The sequence below is a fragment of the Geotrypetes seraphini genome, chromosome 4 (assembly GCF_902459505.1).
Source record: "Geotrypetes seraphini chromosome 4, aGeoSer1.1, whole genome shotgun sequence".
In the NCBI taxonomy this organism is placed as follows: domain Eukaryota; kingdom Metazoa; phylum Chordata; class Amphibia; order Gymnophiona; family Dermophiidae; genus Geotrypetes; species Geotrypetes seraphini.
Window position 1 is genome coordinate 172,013,997 of NC_047087.1, and position 21,294 is coordinate 172,035,290.

At 44.4% G+C, this 21,294-nt stretch overlaps 1 protein-coding gene across 8 annotated transcripts in view; it reads left to right on the forward strand.

Annotated features, from left to right (window-relative positions):
• The window catches only part of FCSK (fucose kinase), a 218,248-nt gene that overhangs the window by 38,014 nt on the left and 158,940 nt on the right, over nt 1–21,294 (forward strand). For all 8 annotated transcript variants that reach the window (XR_004539276.1, XM_033942656.1, XM_033942651.1 and 5 more), the window contains exons 2-4: nt 679–798; nt 6,871–7,022; nt 18,347–18,397. Coding sequence is in view for 7 of the 8 variants with exons in the window: in XM_033942656.1 (XP_033798547.1) it covers nt 720–798; nt 6,871–7,022; nt 18,347–18,397 (282 nt within the window). In the remaining variant the exon portion in view is untranslated. The remainder of the gene's footprint in view (nt 1–678; nt 799–6,870; nt 7,023–18,346; nt 18,398–21,294) is intronic.

Genomic DNA, 21,294 nt, shown 5'->3' on the forward strand with positions numbered 1-21,294 from the left:
AAACTAACAGAATACTTCAGTCATGCATGGCAGGAATAGTGTTACGGGAGTGCAACTAGGGAAACTGCCCCCTGGTCAGTGAGAGAGCCCTAAGCCAGCTGGAAGCTAAAGCAGCACAGCCTGGGCTTTGTGGTCCCCAGTTATGTCTAATACCAGCTCTAGCAGGATACATATTTCAAATCTGAAATATTCTAATCACAAAATATAATTTTTTTATTTTTTTTTTTTAAATCTTTTGTTGTCTGGTAATTTTATTCTTCAAATCACATTGGTCTCAGGCTTTGGTTTTGGGTTCCTTTTGTCTTCATCGTGGCATGGCTGGCTCCTGAAAGTAAAATAGGCACAAGAGGAGATGCTGAGTCTGACATGGGCGCAAATTTTTTTTTACCACAGGATAAAGACTTTTCACCGCTCCCATGGGGCGGTGAAAGGTCTTGTCCCCGTTCCCGTGGGGTGGTGGAAGGTCTTGTCCCCATTCCTGCTATAAACCAGTTGCAAATATCTCCATTCCTCTGGATTTACTGCGGTAACCATGGTTTACCATGGTAAATGGTCCCCGTGTCATTCTCTAGTACCAAGCTCTTGTTGGTGTTATGCTCGAGTCCTAGCAACTTGATGAATTGCGGATCTGAAAAGTAACCAAGCTCTTACTATAACTCATTTTTAACCCTGTTGTAGGTTCCACACCTGTATCAGAACAAGTGGTGCCACCAGTGGGAATGGCGCCAAATGGAGTGGAATGGACCATCCTTGTTCTCAGCTGTCAGCACAAAGATAGCGTCTATGCATTCCAGAAAGGTAAGTGAGGCTGGTCTCTGGGTCCAAAAATACCAGAGTCTTTTATGCTGCTGAGCAGGTTCAGCAATTGCTAGTCTAGTCTTTGTAATGTAGCCAAATTTTGTCCAGCTCATCCTATCTTGTTCATAACAAAACAAGAGTTGCCATATTGGGACATACTGAAGGTCCATTAAGCCCAGTATCCTGTTTTCAATTTAGGTATCAAGTACCTGGCAAAATGTTAGTCTTTAAGAGCTCTTATTCTGTCTTTCTTGTACCACCAACTCCAGACTCTGTATTTTCCAGTGCCCACCTTGCTGCCCCAAGTGTGAATTCTATGAGGGCGCCTACACTTAGATGCCATTTGAATGTGTGAGTGTACAGAATACTGTCACTTTTGCAAGTAACCTCTACACTTTTGCGCTGATCTGTAAGTGGCATATCGCTATGAATGCAAGGAGGTGTTCACATGGGCGGGGCTGCCACTTACACACACTTCTTACAGTAAAAATGGCCTTAGTGTGTGGGAATGAGCTATGTAAGGACACACTAAGGCCATTTTTAAAAACAGTTTGGCATTTGGAACACCTACAGGGAACAACTGACATTTGGGGTTTGCCCAGCAGGGTTATCCTTAGCGGGTGATAAAGCAAGCCTGTAAGAGAGCTTATTACGTTGATCGGTGTTGGCGTTTGGCAATATCTAATAGACGCGATATGGATGAACAGGTTAAGTGCGTATTCGGCTCAAGCTCGGGAGATTAGAAAGATAATTCGGCAATTTTGGCTGATACTGCACTTTCACTCGAGGTTGAAGCAAATGCCCAAGTTTGCATACACCTGGGGGAAGAAATTTGACAGAACTTCTTTCCAGTACAGGTTTGACGAGGCAGGAAGATTTGGAGCAGCCTGGGCATTTTTGATGCATAGGCTGTGTGTATTGTCTGTTAGCTTTAACAACTAATAAGATAACAATACCTGGTAGTAACTAGGAATTTTTTTTTAAGGTCTCACACTAACTGTAATATGAACCATGTAGTGTACGATATACAAAGTCCCTGTGGGAAGTGGTATTTGGGGCAAATGCACCGCAAAATTAAGTTCCGAGTGGCACAGCATCTAGGTAATCTTAGATTGGGGAAAGAAGATATACCTCATTGGAAGTCATGTGCTCACAAATTAGAGGAATTGAGGTTTGTGGTTTTGATTCATGTGTAATTGACCCGTGGTGGAAACAAATCGGACGTTCTGCTTACGAAAGAGCAGAGGTTAATTTTTCAGTGGAATGCGGTTGAACCCTATGGGCTCAACAAGGAGGTGGAATGGAATTTGTTGTAGTCCTTGGAATGGATAGTCATTTGTCAGCTGTATGGTATTAGGACGTGCAGGGGAAGTATTTAAGATCTGAAAATAGGAAATGTCGTCATTCAGTCTTTCCAATGGTAAGCAGCATAGATTCGGTTGACTGCAGCCTGGTTTGTGATGAACCCTGAGTTATGGTCATAATTCATGTTTGATTCAATGGTAGGTGACAGTTTTTATATATGGGGTGGGTAGGATAGTATGCAAGTGAGAATGAGTTAAATGAACAGGATTGTAATGGTTATATATTGTAGGATTTGTCAATAGAGCGGTGAACCTGGGGACGCCTTCCGGTGAAACACAGTCCTGTGTTGGGCTTTGGGCTGTATGCTGCACATCACTTATGTTAGCAACGTTTTGAAGATACGTGGAGGAACAGAGGAAGTGGGGAACATTGGGTTGAACAGAAATGATGTTATCACTGGCTGTTTAAGCCTAAGTTCTGTGGTGACAATGAACTAGTCCTATAGTGACAATGAACTAATAACCCTCTCCAGTTCTCTAGTTAATTGATGGTTACTATGTAACAACATTGCTGCTTTTTTACAAGTGTTGTTATTTGCATATGTATGAAGTATGTGAACCTCCCACCATCACTCATACTTCTCAATAACATAACATCGTACTTCCTGACCGCATAACCATAAGTTCTACGTGGTTTACAAAAGATGGCACTTAAATTCAGATATACAGTGGTGCCTCGCATAAAGAACGCCTCGCACAGCGGACGCTGCACACAACGAACTTCATGTCATGATTCATACAACGAACTTCGTTTCACACAACGAAGTCGCCCGAGCTTCCACGATCGCTGCTGATGTATTGCATCCTTCCGCGCAGGCACTGCAGGCAGTCGTTAGTCACTGCGCTTAACTTAAGCACGTATCGCGGCAATCGTTCTTCATTACGAATTAAATCACGCACGTATCACGGCAGTCGTCCTTTTAAGATAAACTCAATATTTTTTATATATCATGGCTTCTTAAAAAAGCAGGAAGGTGATTTCTGTTGAAATGAAACGGGAAATAATTAGAAGGAGTGAATGTGGGGTAAAACAGTGTGACCTCGTCAAAGAGTTTGGCCTCAGCAAGACCACCATTTTCACCATTTTGACAAATTTATCTTTTTTTATGTCATCTTAGCATATTTTATGCTGCAGAACGAATAATTTTTTTTAACATGTATTGTTATGGGAAAACGCGTTTCCCATAACGAACTTTTCGCATAACAAACTTGCTCCTGGAACGAATTAAGTTCGTTGTGTGAGGCACCACTGTAAATCAAACCTTAAAGTAATATGCAGACCAAGGTTCTTTTTTATGTATAAGTCCTTTATTTGAAATAGTGCTGACCATAGTTCTTATACAGGATACAGGTCATATTTCGGCACTCTTGCCTGAATCAAGAGTCCAAAACAAACTGTGGAGCCTGCATAAGTGCTCAGATCATTAAATACTATCACAAGTTCACACCGTAATGGGTAGTGAGGAATGTCATCACATTTGTACTTACAAAGAACCACTAAAAGGTCAAAATGAAAATAGCATTGCAAAAAAGTGGTGTTATACAACATGATTGTTGGTACACCAACTTACTGATTACATCTTTTTAGGTTCCTATGATATGATAACTTGTCCCCCTGGGTTACTATTTTCAGACTCAATCATCTGAACCTTGTTTCACATTCAGAATAACAGCTATTAGCTTCTTAATGTTTACTAGCAATGACAGGGATACCTGGCCTACTCTATTTGTAGTATCTGTCAGATTTTAACGCTTAACTAGTCTAACTCCTTTTCCAGGCCCAGTCTCTCCTAAGTCCTCTACTCAAAAGAACATAAGAATAGCTATACTGGGTCAGATCAATGGTCTATCTATCCTAGGGTTACCAGATTTGCATCCAAAAATCTTGGATGCATGGCCACACCATGCCCATCCCCTCCCTGTTCTGCCTCCATCCTTGTCCTGTTCCACCTCCGCCCCTAGCAAGCCTCTTCTCTTAATCTCTGACCTCCAGGCCGCGTCTGGAGGGCCTCCGAGCATGCGCGAACACAAGTGACGTCATCCACACATGATCAGCGGTCTTCCAGACGTGATCAGAGCTTTCCAAAAACCCAGACAAACTGCCGGGTTTTGGAGAGTCTGCCTGGCCCTCCGGACAGTCCTCTAAAAAGAGGACATGTCTGGGTTTTCCTGGACATTTGGTAACCCTAATCTATCCCAGTATCCTGCTTACAACAGTGGCCAATCTAGGTCACAAGTACCTGACAGAAACCTAAATTGTAACATTCCATGCTACTGATCCCAGAACAAGCAGTGACTTCCCCCTTGTCTGTCTCAATAGCGGACTACGGACTCATAATTTGTCCAAACCTTTTTTAAACCTAGATAAATTAACATCTTCTGACAATGAGTTCCACAGTTTAACAATTCTTTTGAGTAAATTTCCATATAATTTAATTGAGTGAACCCTAGTCTTTGTACTTTTTGAAAAAGTAAAAAATTGATTTTCTTTTTCTTGTATATCAATCAGGATTTTGTAGACCTCAATCATATCCTACCCTCCACATTTTTTTACCAAGATGAAGGAAGTGTGTCACTTCCCCTTTTACTTTTCTTTCTTACCAACAGTCATCTATTCCTACAGTGTACGGCAATTACAGCCATATTTACACTTAGTCTACCTCCTTGAGGTTTCTAATTCAGCAGGATCACAAAAGACAAAAATTTCATTTCCTGGCTAGCTTATACAAATATAGAGCCAAGCAGCTTCTAATACTGGAACTTTATTTCCTTCTTAAAGCTACCCTGTTTCTGTGGACAACTTCCCAGCCCCCGCTGGATTTTGCTCTTTTTCAGGTTTTCCTAGCCAGGAGTTTCTCTGCCTACCATCCAGTCCTAGAACATTCAACCCCTAACAAACAAGATGCTAGGAATTATTTAAAAAAGATGGTTAACAAGACTAAAGATATTATAATGCCTTTGTATCGCTCCATGGTGCGACCTCACCTGGAGTATTGCGTTCAATTCTGGTCTCCTCTCAAGGAAGATATAGTGGCACTAGAAAAGGTTCAAAGAAGAGTGACCAAGATGATAAAGGGGATGAAGTCCTCTCATATGAGGAAAGACTAAAAAGGTTAGGGCTCTTTAGCTTGGAAAAGAGAAGGCTGAGGGGGAGATATGATTGAAGTCTACAAAATCCTGAGTGGAGTAGAGCGGGTACAAGTGGATCAATTTTTCTCTCCATCAAAAATTACAAAGACTAGGGGACGCTCGATGAAACTGCAGGGAAATACTTTTAAAACCAATAGAAGGAAATATTTTTTCATTCAGAGAATAGTTAAGCTCTGGATCATGTTGCTAGAGGTTGTGGTAAAAGCGGATAGTGTAGCTGGTTTTAAGAAAGGTTTGGACAAATTTCTGGAGGAAAAGTCCATAGTCTGTTAAGACATGAGGGAAGGCTGCTTGCCCTGGATCGGTAGCATGGAATGTTGCTACTCTTTGGGATTTGGCTAGTTACTAGTGACCTGTCCTGGATTGGCTACCATGATAATGGGCTACTGGGCTTGATGGACCATTGGTCTGACCCAGTAAGGCTATTCTTATGTTTTAAACTTACCTTGCTTTGCTATCTTGGCAGGATCTTTTGAGTTCTCAGCTCTGGGAGTCTCACCCGTGTCTCTTGTACCTCTCCCTCTTCCTCTAACACACAAAATCCTTTGAAATGCTTTTTTTGGGAGCTTCTGCTGTCTAGTAGTGTGACTCTCTTGATTGTTGTATCTGGGCTTTTCCCAAGCTTGTTCCTGTTAATCTATTTTCCATTTCCTCCTGGGAATGGTAGTTCTTACTACTTAAAAGCTTAGCAAATACTGCCTTTTGGCTTCCCTATTCTTGAAGTGGAAAACAAATACAGTATAATTTTAATCACCCCATCTCCTACAACGGGAACTTCCGGCAGCCATTCTGATGACGGCTCTGCATAGGGCAGGAGCATAGGAAAATCGCTCCTGCCCCGCTTCACCGCTAGACTACCAGGTAAGGTTCCGGGGAGACGTGGGTGGGTCAGAGCCGGCTGAGAAGTTATTCGCAATTTTTCACACTTCGCGGTCCGGCTCTGCACCTAACCCCCGCGAATACCAAGGGAGAAGTGTATTCCATTTCTAAGACCCCTTTATAATCATATCAATAGCTTTGGGCAGTACCATCCCATTTGAAACATGCTCTCTTTTACCTTCCACCAAGGTGAAAAGTGAGCACTCCAGACAATGGTGCAAATTGATCACTGATCTGCTTTTTTTTTTTTTTTTTCATTTACTTTACTGGGAAGTTTAAGACTTATTTGATTTTTTTTTTTTAATCTTGGGAAATGAAAGACACAATGCAAATCCAATCTCAATGCGCATATTGCTGAAGCTACTTGATGTAAAGCCTCTTTGTGATAGTCTGTGAAATGCACCTAACAATTCAATGAATAATCTAATCCATAATTTATTAATTGCACCATACCAAAAAGGTTCAAGGTGATTTACATTCAAAGAGGCCATAAAATCTATGGGAAAATATAAAAACAATCAATTAAAATATTATCATAATATGAATATTACAACAAGTCATATAAAAAAGTTTTAAAAATTTTTACGAAACCTTAAGTAATTGATATCCATCCTAATGTAAACAGGTATATTATTCCAAATTGTAATGGCATGTGATTCTTTTCTTTTTTTGGTTATAGAACTTGAATTGCGGCAGAAGAGGGGAACTATTAGTGCGAGTACCCTTCTTCTCACTGTAGAGGACCCCAAGGCTCATGTGGGCAGTGGTGGAGCTACACTCAATGCCCTGTTAGTGGCAGCTGAACACCTGAGTGCCAAGGCTGGTTACACGGTTAGTACTACTACTATTACTACTATTAATTATTTCTATAGCGCTGCCAGACGCACACAGCGCTGTACAGAGTCACAAAGTGTAAGAAAACAGTCCCTGCTCGAAAGAGCTTACAATCTAAATAGACAAGACAGACAAACAAGATGTCACGGATACAATTAAGAGGAACAGTTAATCAGCCGGCTGGGTTAGAGGGCAGAGGAGTAGGGTTAAGGATTGAAAGCTATATCAAAAAGGTGGGCTTTCAGTCTGATTTTAAATAAGGAAGGGAAGGGACTTGGCAGACAAACTCAGATAATTCCAGGCAAGTTCAAGGATCTTATATGAGTATATCAGTATGATATGTGATTCTGCTACTGGCTTTCAGTCTAAAGCAGTAGGTCTCAGAGAAAGAGAGACTTGTTTCCTGAAATTCTGATCCAGTTACATACTGAGTACTCTGTGTGTTTCGATTTCCCTTGCTTTCCCTCTCCCTATCACAATAGCTGAGATTCTTATTCACTGCTCATTTTCTCCCCTCCCTCAAGAATATAAAATGTTAAATAAGTAGATGTGTGGCAACTGAAATGTTCTTGATGGTCCATATCTGGGAGAAATTTTGCTTTTATCTATGCAAAGTTAGTATGGTGGAAGCCACTGAACTATATCCCTGGTCTCCGGCAAAATTTAATCTTTTCCTGCAGAATGGGCTGATCCCTATGGAACTGTTGCAGGAGATAGGGAGACAGGCCCAAGCAAAAGTTTATTTGAAGACAGGGCATCATTCCTTTTCTCCCTTCACTAGCCCTTCCTATCCTGGCTAGGGGCTCAGGATAGCCGCAATGGTCCACATCCTCCTCTGCTACATGGACTCAAGTGCCATATGTTATACTACAGTAAAATCCCAGTTAACTGGCATTCAACCAACTGGCACTCTCAACAACCGGCAAAAAGAAATCTCCCTCCCCCCCACTCACCAGACCATCTTCACTGCTACCCTCCACTCCAAACCCTCCCCCCGGGGCCACCGGCACTGCTTCCCTACAATCCAAATCCCCCCCCCTCCCTGAGACCACCTTCACTGCTACCCTCCACTGCAATCCCCCCTCCCACAAGGCCACCAGCGTTGTAACCCTCCAAACCAAATCCTCCATCCCTGAGACCACTGGCACTGCTATCCTCCACTGCAAACCCCCTCCCCCGAGGCTACTAATCTAATCTAATCTAATCTAAATCTTGGGTTTATATACCGCATCATCTCCAACTGGTGGAGCTCGACACGGTTTACATGGTTAGGAAGCAACGGAACTCCAGTGGGTTTATAAAAGTAAGTAAGAGAGAGGTTAAGTGTGATAATAATGGGGAGGGGACGGGTTACGTTTTGGAGAAGAGCCAAGTCTTCAGAAGCTTATGGAATGGTAGAAGGGGGCTCAAGTTGCGGAGAGGGGAAGGGAGACTGTTCCAGAGCTGAGCGATTCTGAAGTGGACATTGCTACTGACATTGCTACCCTCCAATATGAAATTCTCAGAGAGGGTGGGAGCTGGAAGGCCTTGAGCATGTGCAGATGCTCAAGACTCCACAGCGGCCCAGCGTAGAACATCGGCAGCAGGCTCTTTCAGCACTGGCATGCATATGGTAAGCACAGTGCTGGTCAGTGGGGGGAGGAGGTGGATAGCAGTAATAATCATCTTGGGTGCAAAGGGAGGAGAGCATCACTGGTGGCCTCTGATGGAGTTGGTGGTTGGAGTAGAGGGTAGCAGTGCAGGTGGCTTCTGGGTGGAGAATTTGGAGTGGGGAGGAATGCAGCAACAGTGGTCTTCAGGGGTGCTTGAGTATAAACTGAGACTCCCATTTTTGACTAAAAATCTCGGTTTATATTCAAGTACTGTATATATGGCAGTTAGGCCTATTTAAATAGTAAATCTTAAGCAACCAGAAACTACATTTATCCAGCATCTACCACTCCCCATGGGTGCCGGTTAACTGAGAGTCTACTGTATATGGAATGCTTCAAAGTGGGGAGGTAGGGGATATAAAGCGGCATGAGCATTTATTCCATTTTTTTTTTCTATACCGTTCTCCCAGGAGAGCTCAGAAGGGTTTACATGAGTTTATTCAGGTACTCAAGCATTTTTCCCTGTCTGTCCCAGTGGGCTCACAATCTGGGGCAATGGGGGGGATTAAGTGATTTGCCCAGGGTCACAAGGAGTAGCGTGGGTTTGAACCCCCAACCCAGGGTGCTGAGGCTGTAGCTCTAACCACTGCGCCACACAGTTTGTTGTGATATTGGCTCAGGAGAAAGGGGGAGGGAGAACAAGGAATGAGAGAATATAGATATTGGAAAGCATGACTGGAGAAAGTGACTGATGGAAGGCTACTGAGATAATGCCAAGGAAGTGTGAGAACAGTTCAGTATCAGGAGGAGGTGTTATAACAATGAATCCTCCTTCATTCCCTTTCCTGAACATGAATTGAGCCTGTATAGGTATGTGCGACTCACAAAGGGAAGATTAGATTAAATTAGAATTGCTCTCCTTCCATTCTATGATACCTCTTTTTATTCCATTTCATTTCACTGTCCTCATTATCATTCCTCTCTCTTCTCCCCGAGTCCCTTTCTGCTTCCATCCTTTGTGTTTTGATCCACTATTATTCTTTGGTTCCCTCCTAGATTTCCTCCCCTACATGCATTCCCTGTTTTTCCTTCCCTCTTTTTAGCTCTGATCACTAGGATCCCTTAACTACCCTGTGGTAATGTGAGTGAGCATGGGCTGGAGGAGCCTTCAGAAATACAGCCAGAGCATGGTTTAAAAGTAAACTCAAAAATGATAATTTAATAATAATTTTATTTTTATATACCGCCAAAGCCATGGTAGTTCGAGGCGGTTTATAATAAGAAGAGCTGGACAATCGGTGACATAGTTACAGTGTAGAATCAACAAATACAAGTATACAGAATAGGAGAGATAATGAACAAAAAATTCTTAGGTAACAAATCAGTTAAACAGTTTCGTTTTTACTAATTTTCTAAAACTAAAATAGGATGAGGAGTGCATGATAATGGTACCCAGCCAATCGTTCAGTTTACCTGCCTGGAAAGCTAGGGTTCTGTCCAGGAATCTTTTGTAACGGCAAGCCTTTATTGTTGGGTGGGTGAACATGTGGATTCTACGTGTGGGCCTAATAGCACAACCAAAATTAAAGTGGGAAACCAGGTACATAGGGGCCAAACCAAAGATTTAATAGTGTAATTCAAACAGAAAATATACTTGAACCTATTCCACTTATAGGCTGTTAGTTCAGTATTGCATATAGGCAGATGGGAGTAGAATAGCAACCAAACAAAATGGGGCTTGGAGTGTGACTGATTGTGCAACCCTCCCGTGGTCCTGTGTCTGTTCCGTTAAGAAGGCCTGCATCTCCTCCAGACACCGATAAATGGTCAGATGGGGTTACTGAGGATGATAATCTGGATGCTTTGCCTTTTTCCCAGAGTGAAACCTCAGTTAAGGATGATGCAGTTCTGAGTAAGTGATACTGTGGACCAGGGCAAGGACCCATCTGTTTGCAGACTATTCAAGTCTGCTGCCCTTATGGACCTCCTTATTGAGTCCCCTACAACACACCCTTCTGTCTCACTGGTCCCCACTGAGGGACTCTCTGCATATTCTGTTGCCCTGGATGACAGCGGCCTGCTGCAGCATGGCCTGGTGGCTACACTCACAGTCATTAACCTCAGGGATGCCTCTTCAGATTGACTCTTGGACGACCCTGACAATGGATGCCAGTCTCTTGGGCTGGGGAGCGCATTGCGATGACTGTCCAGTTCAGGAGCGGTGGTCTCTGCCTCAGAGCCAAAGGTCCATCAATAGGCTGGAACTTCGAACCAGCTACCTAGCACTTTCAGCTCTGACTGATGAACAAGGCAGAGTGTTTTCGGACAACGCCAAGGCAATGACTTATGTCAGTAGGCACCAGGAGTGTCAGGCTCCAGAAGGAGGCGAAGGCCCTCTTCCATTGGGTAGAAGCTCATCTTCTGCCCATTTCGGCAGCCCATGTTGCTAGAGTACAAAATGTACAGGCAGACTTCCTAAGCAAACAAACTCTGGACCCGGGAGAGTGGTCTCTCTCCCCTCAGGTATTTTAGACCATTGTCAATTGCTGGGATAGCCCAACTTTCGATCTCATGGTGAAGAAAAAGAAAGCAGTCTGTTTCTTCAGCCACAGACACAATCCCAGAAGTGCAGGGATCGATGCCCCAGTACTGTCTTAGCCAGCAGACAAGTTCTGCATGTGTTCCCACCCTGGCCCATGATAGGCAGAGTCCTGAGACAAGTAGCCAGACATCTGGGATGTGTCATTTTGATAGCTCTGGACTGGCCCAAGTGCCTGTGGTATGCAGATCTGGTGTGGCTTCAGGCCGGTCCTCTTTTGAGGCTTCAACCACTCAAGGGACTTCTCTCTCAGGGTCTGATCATGCTGCACGATCTGGAGCACTTTGGTGCTCAGCTTTGAGCCAGAAGGGCTATTCAGATTTGGTGGTGTGTATGCTTCTGAGGGCCAAGAAGCATGCCACATTCATGGCATATGCCAAGGTGTGGTATTCCTTCCAACACTGGTGTGACAAGGAGAAGCTGAACCCTGTCATGGCCTCGGTATTGTCAGTGCTGTCCTTTCTTCAAGAAGGCTTAGACATGGGGTGACAGTTTCTTCTCTAAAGGTTTAAGTGGCTGGAGTTTCCTTTTTCAGAGTCAAGGGTGCCAGGTTTTCTCTCTCTTCGCATCCAGATATTATCAGATTCTTTAAGGGTGCCCTGAGGCAAAGGCCTCTGGTTTGCCAGCCCTGTACTTCCTGGAAACTTAACACGGTGCTGAAGGGGCTCTCATGGTCTCCATTCGAGCCCTTACAGGAGGCCACTCTTATAGACCTGACTAGCAAGACGGTTTTTCAAGTCACCATTAGTTCTGCTAGATATGTCTTGGATTCGCAGGCCTTGTCCTGCAGGAATCCTTACTTCTGTATCACAGATGCGGGGCCTTCTTGTGGACCATAACTTATTTCTTGCCAAAGATGGTTTCAGCATTCCATATCAACCAGGAGGTTTTGGCTTCCGGCTTTCCAGCCCTCTGGTTCTAGAAAGAAGGACAAAGTCTTGAAGGTGCTGAATGTCCAGAGGGCTATCTTGTGATACTTGGTTTTCATCTTGACGAATCCAGCGAAGAAGGGGGGCCGGATTCCAATCCTCCTACATTGTCTGTGGAAAGTAGCTGCCTTTCACTTTTCAAGCGCATTCAACTGGAGGAGTTGCCTCTTCTTGGTCTGAATCTAGAACAGTTCCGCCAAATGAGATTTGTCAAGTGGCAACTTGGTTGTCTCTTCACACTTTCACCAAGTTTTATAGAGTGGATGTGGCAGCATGGGATGACTCCTTGTTTAGAGCCTCTATTTTGCGGGCAGGCTTATCTCTCCCACCTGAGGTTTCGGGGACTGCTTAGGTACTTCCCTTGGTTCAGTATACCATCTCTATTGCACTGAAAAAATAAATTAGGTTCTTACCTTGATAATATCTGTTTCCAGTAGATTGGGATGGTATGCTGAATCCCACCACCCATCGTTGTCAATGTGTCTGCCTGGACTATTTGCTACCTGAAGGCTGTATCTCTGAACTTTCTGCCAGCTATCATTACTTTGAAGAAATTGTATATTGATGTATATAGTTCCAGGGGGGGTTCCCTGAGTTCCAGTTACTAAATTAATTACACGGAAGGAATAAAGCTAAGACCCTAAGTTGATATACAATATGGAAGGGGAGGAAAGGGTGTGGAACAAAAATGAAGGGAGATCCTTGAAGATTAATGTGAGAGATATTTGTGATTCTGAGGAGTATATGTGTGTGTGTATGTGTGTGTGTGTGGGAGGGGGATAATACCCCTAGAAAAAGGAAACCATCATATTTGTTTAATCCCATGCGTTCTATATATGACATTCAAAATTGTTTCTTGTGACAGTGTATGAAACCCTGCCACTTCCCCTGCTTGACACTGCTGCGCAGACTCAGAATAAACCTCAGGAAAACCCAGCACGCCCCCTCCTGTCTAAGTTGTCTCACAACCACAGCAGCAGTGAGAGAGAGGTATCCTCAGGAAGGGGGGAGGGGAGAAAAGTTGGAAATCAGGAAAGACTCATGGGAACTTAAAAGGCCGAGCCAGACCCAGGATGAGAGGTGTGCTAGAGGGAACCTGGGAGCTGGAGAAGCTGCTTGGAAGGGCTTGGCACTGACAGTTTGTAGGAGGTAAAAACCTGCCTTTGTTCTGTAACTTGACTGAAAATTATTACTGTGTTGCATTGCTCAGAACGTATCCTAATTAAGAGAAGATGGCTCAGATGCAAGTTTGCTAAGACCAGTGGCATAATGCTGCCTAATTGTTCCCTGTACGAGGAGTAAAGACTGTTTGGGGCGTGGCATGCCCTTTGGAGAAGGGGACTTGTGTTTAAGAAAGATTAGTGAAAAGCCTAACTGTTTTATTTGAAGAACACAAACTTATAGGAGTCTGTGAGGAAACAGGCTCTGCACTACTGTTGAATAAAAGAGGGTTTTTTTCTTGAATGCCCAGAGTGTGGTCTGTCTGTCCGGCTATGCAACCCTTCTCCTGAGCAAGCTGCCTCATTTTATCACACTTCTACTCAATTTAATTGAATAACAAACTAATTAGTGCCAATAATTGGGATTGATGCATGCATCTCACTAAAGATGCATGTGTAAATTCTAGTGCGTGCATGTAAAATGAAGGCTTGGCCATGGGCAGGTCATGGCATTCCAAGAACTTTCACTCCGTGTTACAGAATACACCTGATCTGTGTCTAATTTAGGTGCAAGGTTGGACACCAGGTTTTAGTTCTTGTAAATCATTGCATCTCAAAGTTAGGCAGAGCTAGGCAGTAACGTAGCAAGGGCAAGCAGTACCCAGGGAGGTGGTGCCCTTCCCCCACCCTCTTAAAAAGGTACGGATGAAGGGAAGGGGAGCACGTGCGGTAAAGGGAGGAGTGGGAAGGGGGGTGGAGAGGAGGAGGGGTGCCGGCGTCCTGAGTAAGATGTCGCCCAGAATGGACCACCCCCTTTGCCCCCTCTTACTACGCCACTGAAGTTAGGTATGGATGCTGGTGCTAGGCGCTATTCCATAAATAGTACCCGACTCAGAGTGCTATTTATGAGAGGCCGCTGCAAAGTTCTCAGCCCAGCCAAGAAGAGAATGATGTCGAGCCATTCCAACTTTTTTCTTGACATTTTTGGTTTCAATGGTATAAAATTAAATGAAAAGTGTCAAGAAAAATGTGGAATAACTTGTAAGTTTCATAGGTCCACATCGTTCTCTTCTTGGTCGGGCTGAGAACTTTTCAGTGGCCCCTCGTATAGAACATCGCCTGGCACTCATTTTTTGGGCACTGATTTTTCAGCGCCATATATACTGTAGACTTTTGTCCAATGTGTATTCTCTAGTACAACATCCTTAAATAGAATAGAACCTAAGTGGGTACAAGCTGCATGTAATACTAAAGCTTGTACCCACTTAGGTTCTATTCTATTTAAGGATGTGCTTGTGCTTCAATTCTTCGAGAAGGTGAACAAACAATTGGATAGTGGAGATCCAGTGGACATAGTTTACTTGGATTTCCAGAAAGCGTTCGACAAGGTTCCGCATGAAAGGCTTATGAGAAAACTACTGAGCCATGGAATAGGAGGAGAAGTGCACAGATGGATTAGCAAATGGCTAGAGAACAGAAGGCAAAGGGTGAGCATAAATGGGCAATTCTCGGACTGGGAGAGAGTGACTAGCGGCGTGCCCCAGGGTTCGGTTCTTGGGCCTATTTTGTTTAATATTTTTATAAATGACCTTGAAGAGGAAACAACATGCAATATAACGAAGTTTGCAGATGATACAAAACTATGTCGGGTGGTTGGCTCTCTAGGGGACTGCGAGGATCTCCAGAAGGATCTAAACCAACTGGAAATTTGGGCGAAAAAGTGGCAGATGAATTTTAACATAGACAAATGCAAGGTGATGCATCTAGGAAAGAAAAACAAAGAACATGAATATAAGATGTTGGGGGTGACATTAGCCAAATGCGAACAAGAAAGGGATTTGGGGGTACTGATAGACAGGACCCTAAAGCCTTTGGCTCAATGCGCGGCAGCGGCGAAGAAAGCAAACAGGATGTTGAGCATGATTAAGAAGGGGATCACAAGTAGAAACATAGAAACATAGAAAGATGACGGCAGAAAAGGGCTATAGCCCATCAAGTCTGCCCACTCTACTGTCCCACCCCATTAAGTCAGAGTGCTGCTCGACCCACGTAGAGATCCCACGTGGATGTCCCATTTATTCTTAAAGTCGAGCACGCTAGTGGCCTTGATCACCTGCACCGGTAGTTTGTTCCAGTGATCCACCACCCTTTTCCTTAAAGAAATACTTCCTGGTGTCACCACCAAATCTCCCTCCTCTGAGTTTGAGCGGGTGCCCCCTTGTGACTGAAGGTCCCTTAGGAAAGAATATGTCGTTTTCCACCTCGACACGACCCGTGACGTACTTAAATGTCTCAATCATGTCACCCCTCTCCCTGCGCTCCTCTAGAGAGTAGAGCTGCAACTTGTCCAGTCTTTCCTCGTATGAGAGACCCTTGAGTCCGGAGACCATCCTAGTGGCCATTCGCTGGACTGACTCAACTCGAAGTACATCTTTATGGTAATGTGGCCTCCAGAATTGCACACAGTACTCCAGATGAGGTCTCACCATGGCTCTGTACAGTGGCATTATGACTTCAGGTTTACGGCTGACGAAGCTTCTATTGATACATCCCATCATCCGCCTTGCCTTGGATGAGGCCTTCTCTACCTGTTTGGTAGCCTTCATGTCTGCACTGATGATTACTCCCAAGTCCTGTTCTTCTGAGGTCGTAGCTAGTGTTTCTCCATTCAAGGTGTATGTTCTGCATGGATTTCTGCTGCTGAGATGCATCACCTTACACTTCTTTGTGTTGAAGCCCAGCTGCCATGTTGAGGACCAGTTTTCCAACTTGATCAGATCCTGCGCCATACCATCCGTGAGATCGCTTTCACCTACTATATTACACAGTTTGGCGTCGTCGGCAAACAGCGCTATTTTTGCCTGAAGCCCTCGGGTCAAGTCCCTTATGAATATGTTAAAAAGGGATGGTCCCAGGACTGAGCCCTGCAGCACTCCGCTAGTCACCTCCGATGTCTCAGAGAGAGTGCCATTGACCACCACTCTCTGAAGTCTCCCACTTAGCCAATCGTTGATCCATGCAGTTAGTTTCTCACCTAACCCCATCGATTTCATCTTGTTTAATAGTCTACGGTGTGGGACACTGTCAAAAGCTTTACTGAAATCCAAGTATACTATGTCCAGAGACTCTCTCGAGTCTAGCTTACCTGTCACCCAATCAAAGAAGCTGATGAGATTGGACTGGCATGACCTGCCCCTAGTGAATCCATGTTGACAGGGATCCCTCAGATTCCCCTCATCCAATATCGTGTCTAATTTCCCTTTAAGTAGAGTTTCCATGAGTTTACACACTATTGATGTGAGACTTAATGGTCTGTAATTCGCAGCCTCCGCTCTGCAACCCTTTTTGTGCAGAGGAACAACATTGGCAGTTTTCCAGTCTAGGGGGACCCTCCCCGTACTTAGGGAGAGATTGACGAGCATGGCTAACGGTTCCGCCAAAACATCTCATAGCTCTCTGAGCACTCTTGGGTGCAGATTGTCCGGTCCCATGGCTTTGTTCACCTTGAGTCTTGACAGTTCTCTGTAAACATCAGCTGGTGTGAACTCAAACTCCTGAAATGGGTCATCCATGCTTTGCTTTGCATCCAGCCGAGGCCCGTGCCCTGGTGCCTCGCAGTAGATCGGAAGAGGTCATAATGCCACTTTACAGAGCAATGGTAAGACCTCACTTGGAATACTGTGTCCAACACTGGTCTCCATACCTTAAGAAGGATATAACTCTGCTGGAGAGGGTGCAGAGGCGAGCCACGAAACTTGTCAAAGGTATGGAAAATTTGAGCTACAAAGAACGACTCAGAAAACTGGGACTGTTCACCCTCGAGAAGAGAAGATTGCGAGGGGATTTGATAGAGACTTTTAAAATATTAAAAGGATTTGATAAAATAGACCAGGAAACAGCATTACTAACATTTTCGGAGGTGACACGGACACGAGGTCATAGCCTGAAACTGAGTAGCAACAGGTTTAGGACAAATGTTAGGAAATTCTGTTTCACACAGCGAGTGGTTGGCGCTTGGAATGCTCTCCCGGAGGAGGTTGTGGCGGAGACTACTATTCCGAGTTTCAAGCGCAAGTTGGATGCACATCTTCTTGGAAACCATATTGAGGGATACGGGAAATCCGGGTCTCCTATAAGGTGTACTTAAATGGGCCGCCGCGTGCGCGGATCGCCGGATAAGATGGACCTCGGTCTGATCCGGTGAAGGCATTTCTTATGTTCTTATGTTCTTTGCAGTAACAAGTTGCTGTTGTTTTTATTGTTTATCCGTTATCACTAGTTAATGTCAATCAATAAAGAGAATTTGTAAAAACACATATTCGGGGTGCTAGAGATTTATATTTTTTTAAGGGCATGCCTTAATCGACTTGCGTCTGCATCCCTGACTGATGGATCTCAAAAGCACCGCCTAATACACCAAACGGACTCTCACCAAAACCTGTGTGCCACCGCAATCACTCAAACAAATCACTCCAAACAAAATCAAATTGTACTATATTCTAAAAACTAACCTCTTTCCCAGTAAAACTTTATCTGTGACACCCACTGGATCAAAAATCCACCATACTTCAATGATGCACACACCTGCAAAGCAAAAGCTATCTTACCTCTGTTAGGCTATGTCTATATGGAAAATGCTACAATTTTAAAACACTCTATGTCCCTGTATTTTCCCACCCAAATCTGTCCTGCTTATACTTTGAATGTACTCTGGTGACCCGTTCTGGGCTCCTTTGGGAGGATGGGCTAAATATATGAATAAATAAAATAGCTGGGTCCTGGAGATAGCAATAGAAAAAGGATTTTATAGTAAAGTGTTTTGTAAACATCAGTGCCTTTCGTGCATGTCCAAATAGAATTTTTCATTTCACACAATCTCATTATTTAAGCAATTTGTTGAAGCAGATTGTCTGTCCTGCCTTTGTATAAGGAGATTAATGAGGCCCTGTTGGGAGCGGATATTTGTTTCTGTGTCAGGCTGTCTGTGTTTGGACCTGACCTAAATATTTGATGCTTAATGACATTTCCCTTGTCTCCACAGGTGGTCTCCTCCGATGTCCTTCAGAACGCTCACATTCTGATCTTGCACATGGTGAGTGTTTAGGGAGCACAGAATGTGTTTACAAGAAGAGAAAGGAAATGCAACTCAAATAATCAAATATTTGGATTGTCTGAGTATTCCTGGGTTGGCAAATAAATAATACTCGACAGACTTCTAGGCTATGTGAAATATCTTGACCAAGAACAAGTCAAATAGGAGGTGACTAGGTGTTAAAAGCATTTCTAATGACACCCAGTTAGCACTTGCATCTTCTTTGAAGATATAGAGGGCCATTTTTGATAGTGCGTCTAAGGGCTAGATTCACTAAGCCTACTTATCAACTTCCGACCATTTAGCAACCCCTTTGCGACCCGATTTCCCTCCAACCTCATTCACTAACATCTGTCCCAATCATCCTCCGATCCGCGCATGCAAATGAGGGAGAACGGCATTCAAATGCAGGGAGGCAGCGATTCACTAAAAAAAAAAAAAGAGGGACCCCGACTGGGCTGACCGATCCAAAATAAGCGACTGCTGAGGACCTTTCCGACTGCTCTGCCTTCTGACGCCCTGCTCTTTGCCTCGATCTCTTGCTCTCAGTCCCGACTCAGCTCCTGCTCTCCTGCCGCCCCGACTCGCTGCCCTGCTCTAGACCCGAATATCTCCTGCTGCCCTGACTCGCCGCCCTGCTCTAGCCCCGACTCTCCTGCCCTTTCCTGCAGTGCAAGCCCGTGGTTTTAACCCGCAGGCTTAAAGCGGGTTAAAACCACAATCTTGCCAAGTAAAAAAAAAAAAAAAAAAAGGTTTCCTGCTCTGCCGGGCACGGAGGGCCAGCGCATGTGCAGACCATCTATAGATGGTCTGCGCATGTGGATCGCTAAAGAGCGATCCGGGCGCTCGGTTGGGGGTGTGATTCCGATCGTCCTCATTTGCATGAGGGCAATTCGTGAATCAGCCCCCCAGACAACGGATCGAATCCGATCTATGCTCTTAGTGAATCTAGCCTTAAGTCTGAATTGGAAGTCCTGAGAAGTGCGTCCAAAATTTAGATGCCGAAAACGTCTGTTTTCAAAACTGCTAGGCATCCCTTTTTTATTTGTAATCGCCTATTTAGACATTTTGGCCAACAGGATGCCCAACCTTAGGACGCCTAACTTTTTTTTTTTTTTTTTTTACCATTTTCGATCACAAAAACATCCAAGTTGAAAATGTCCAAACCCAAGACATTTGAACATGAGCAGAGCTACCATTTATTCTACACTGGCCATACAGAAATGCCAGCAGAGCAATGGGGCATTGCTATGAACTTCAGTAAAGAATATCAGGTACTCATCTCATCATAACCCCCTCATAATGTATGGTGAGCTCTCCAAAACTCCCCCAAAACCCACTATACCCACCTGTCTACTATCCCAATAGCCCTTATGGCTGCAGGTGTAGCCTCACCTCTATGACAGTACAGTAGAATTTGAGTTTTTTTGGTGGGCTCACACTTTCCACCATAAATGTGAGTAGTGAGATATGGGCCTGGGTCCCCCTCTCTATGGTTTACTATACCACCCATCGGGTTACTCCAGACACTTGTTTGCTGCTCTACTACGTTACATTAGTGACTGTTATTCCGCCATTATTTTGCGGTTCAAGGCAGATTACATAAGAGATTAAATGGACATTTCCAGAAGAGTTACGTAGTTGAGTGGGATACTTTGGGGGATTTAAAAGCTTCCCAGACCAAATGCTGCTGTTCTAGAGACAGGTGTGTATTGTTTTATTCAGATATTTGAGAGGTGAGAGGGGGGTCAGTGCCATTGGGGGTGGAGGGGGTCCTGACCTAATCCCTCCAGTGGTCATCTGGTCAGTTTGGGTACCTTTTGGGCACTTAGATGCTTCAAAAACAGGTCTAGCTCTGGACATCTAAGTTGCATCCTGGACGTCTTGAGAAAGGTTTGATTATTGCCACAAGACATCCAAGTGCTAAGCCTGCCCATAACATGACTCAAACATGCCCCCTCAAACTTTGGATATTCAGTGAACAAGAAGTCTAGCGAGATGTTTAGAAAGTCGATTTTGAAAATTGGCACTTGGATGTTTTGGTGAGAAAAACGTCCAGGTGCTGATTTAGGCCATTATTTGGATGTTTTTGTGTTTTGAAAATGAGCCCAATACCGTCCAAAAAGATCCCTCAGATCTCAAGAAAAATGCTTCCTTTGTGTCTCCTCTTTCCTTGGGTTGCCAGATTTTCCTTTTGGAACATCCGGACCTCCTAGCCCTGCCCCCAGGCTCGCCTAGTTATGCCTACCCCCGCCCTAATCCTTCCCCCAAGCCTACCCTAGTCCCGCCCCCGCTGCCTGCTCTAGTTGGACAGGGAGGAAGTCCGTGCAGATGCTACGTGGTGACATCACGCGACAGCCGCGCATGCGTTGACTTGCTCCCTGACCAACACAGCTTTTCAAAACCCTGAAAAAAGGAGGACATGTCCAGAGAAATCCGGACGTATGGTAACCCTACTTTTTCCATCAGGTCCACTGGAGGAAAGGAAGATAGGGCGTGCTTAATACTGGCTCTTTTTTTTGAATTAGACTCCCCTGAAACTTGAGGTAGATCGTGTGTTTATTGTCTTTCAGGAAATTAATGAAGGCTTTGCTCAAATATGATACCATTAGTTTCAAATAATATCTTTGAAGTATGGTGGGATGCAGTCTAAGTTGTCATTGTTGTCTTTTGTATGTTTTTATATTGCTTACTTCTCCCTATTATACAAAGGCATAGCGCGGGTTTTAGCGCCAGCAGCGACGGTAACTGTTAGAACATAAGAAGCGCCATCTCTGGATCAGACCATCAGTCCATCAAGTCCGGCGATCCGCACACGCTGAGGACCTCCCAGGTGTACACCTAGCATAATTCCTATGAGCGTCAGAGCTGTTACCGCCACTGCCGGCGCTAAACCC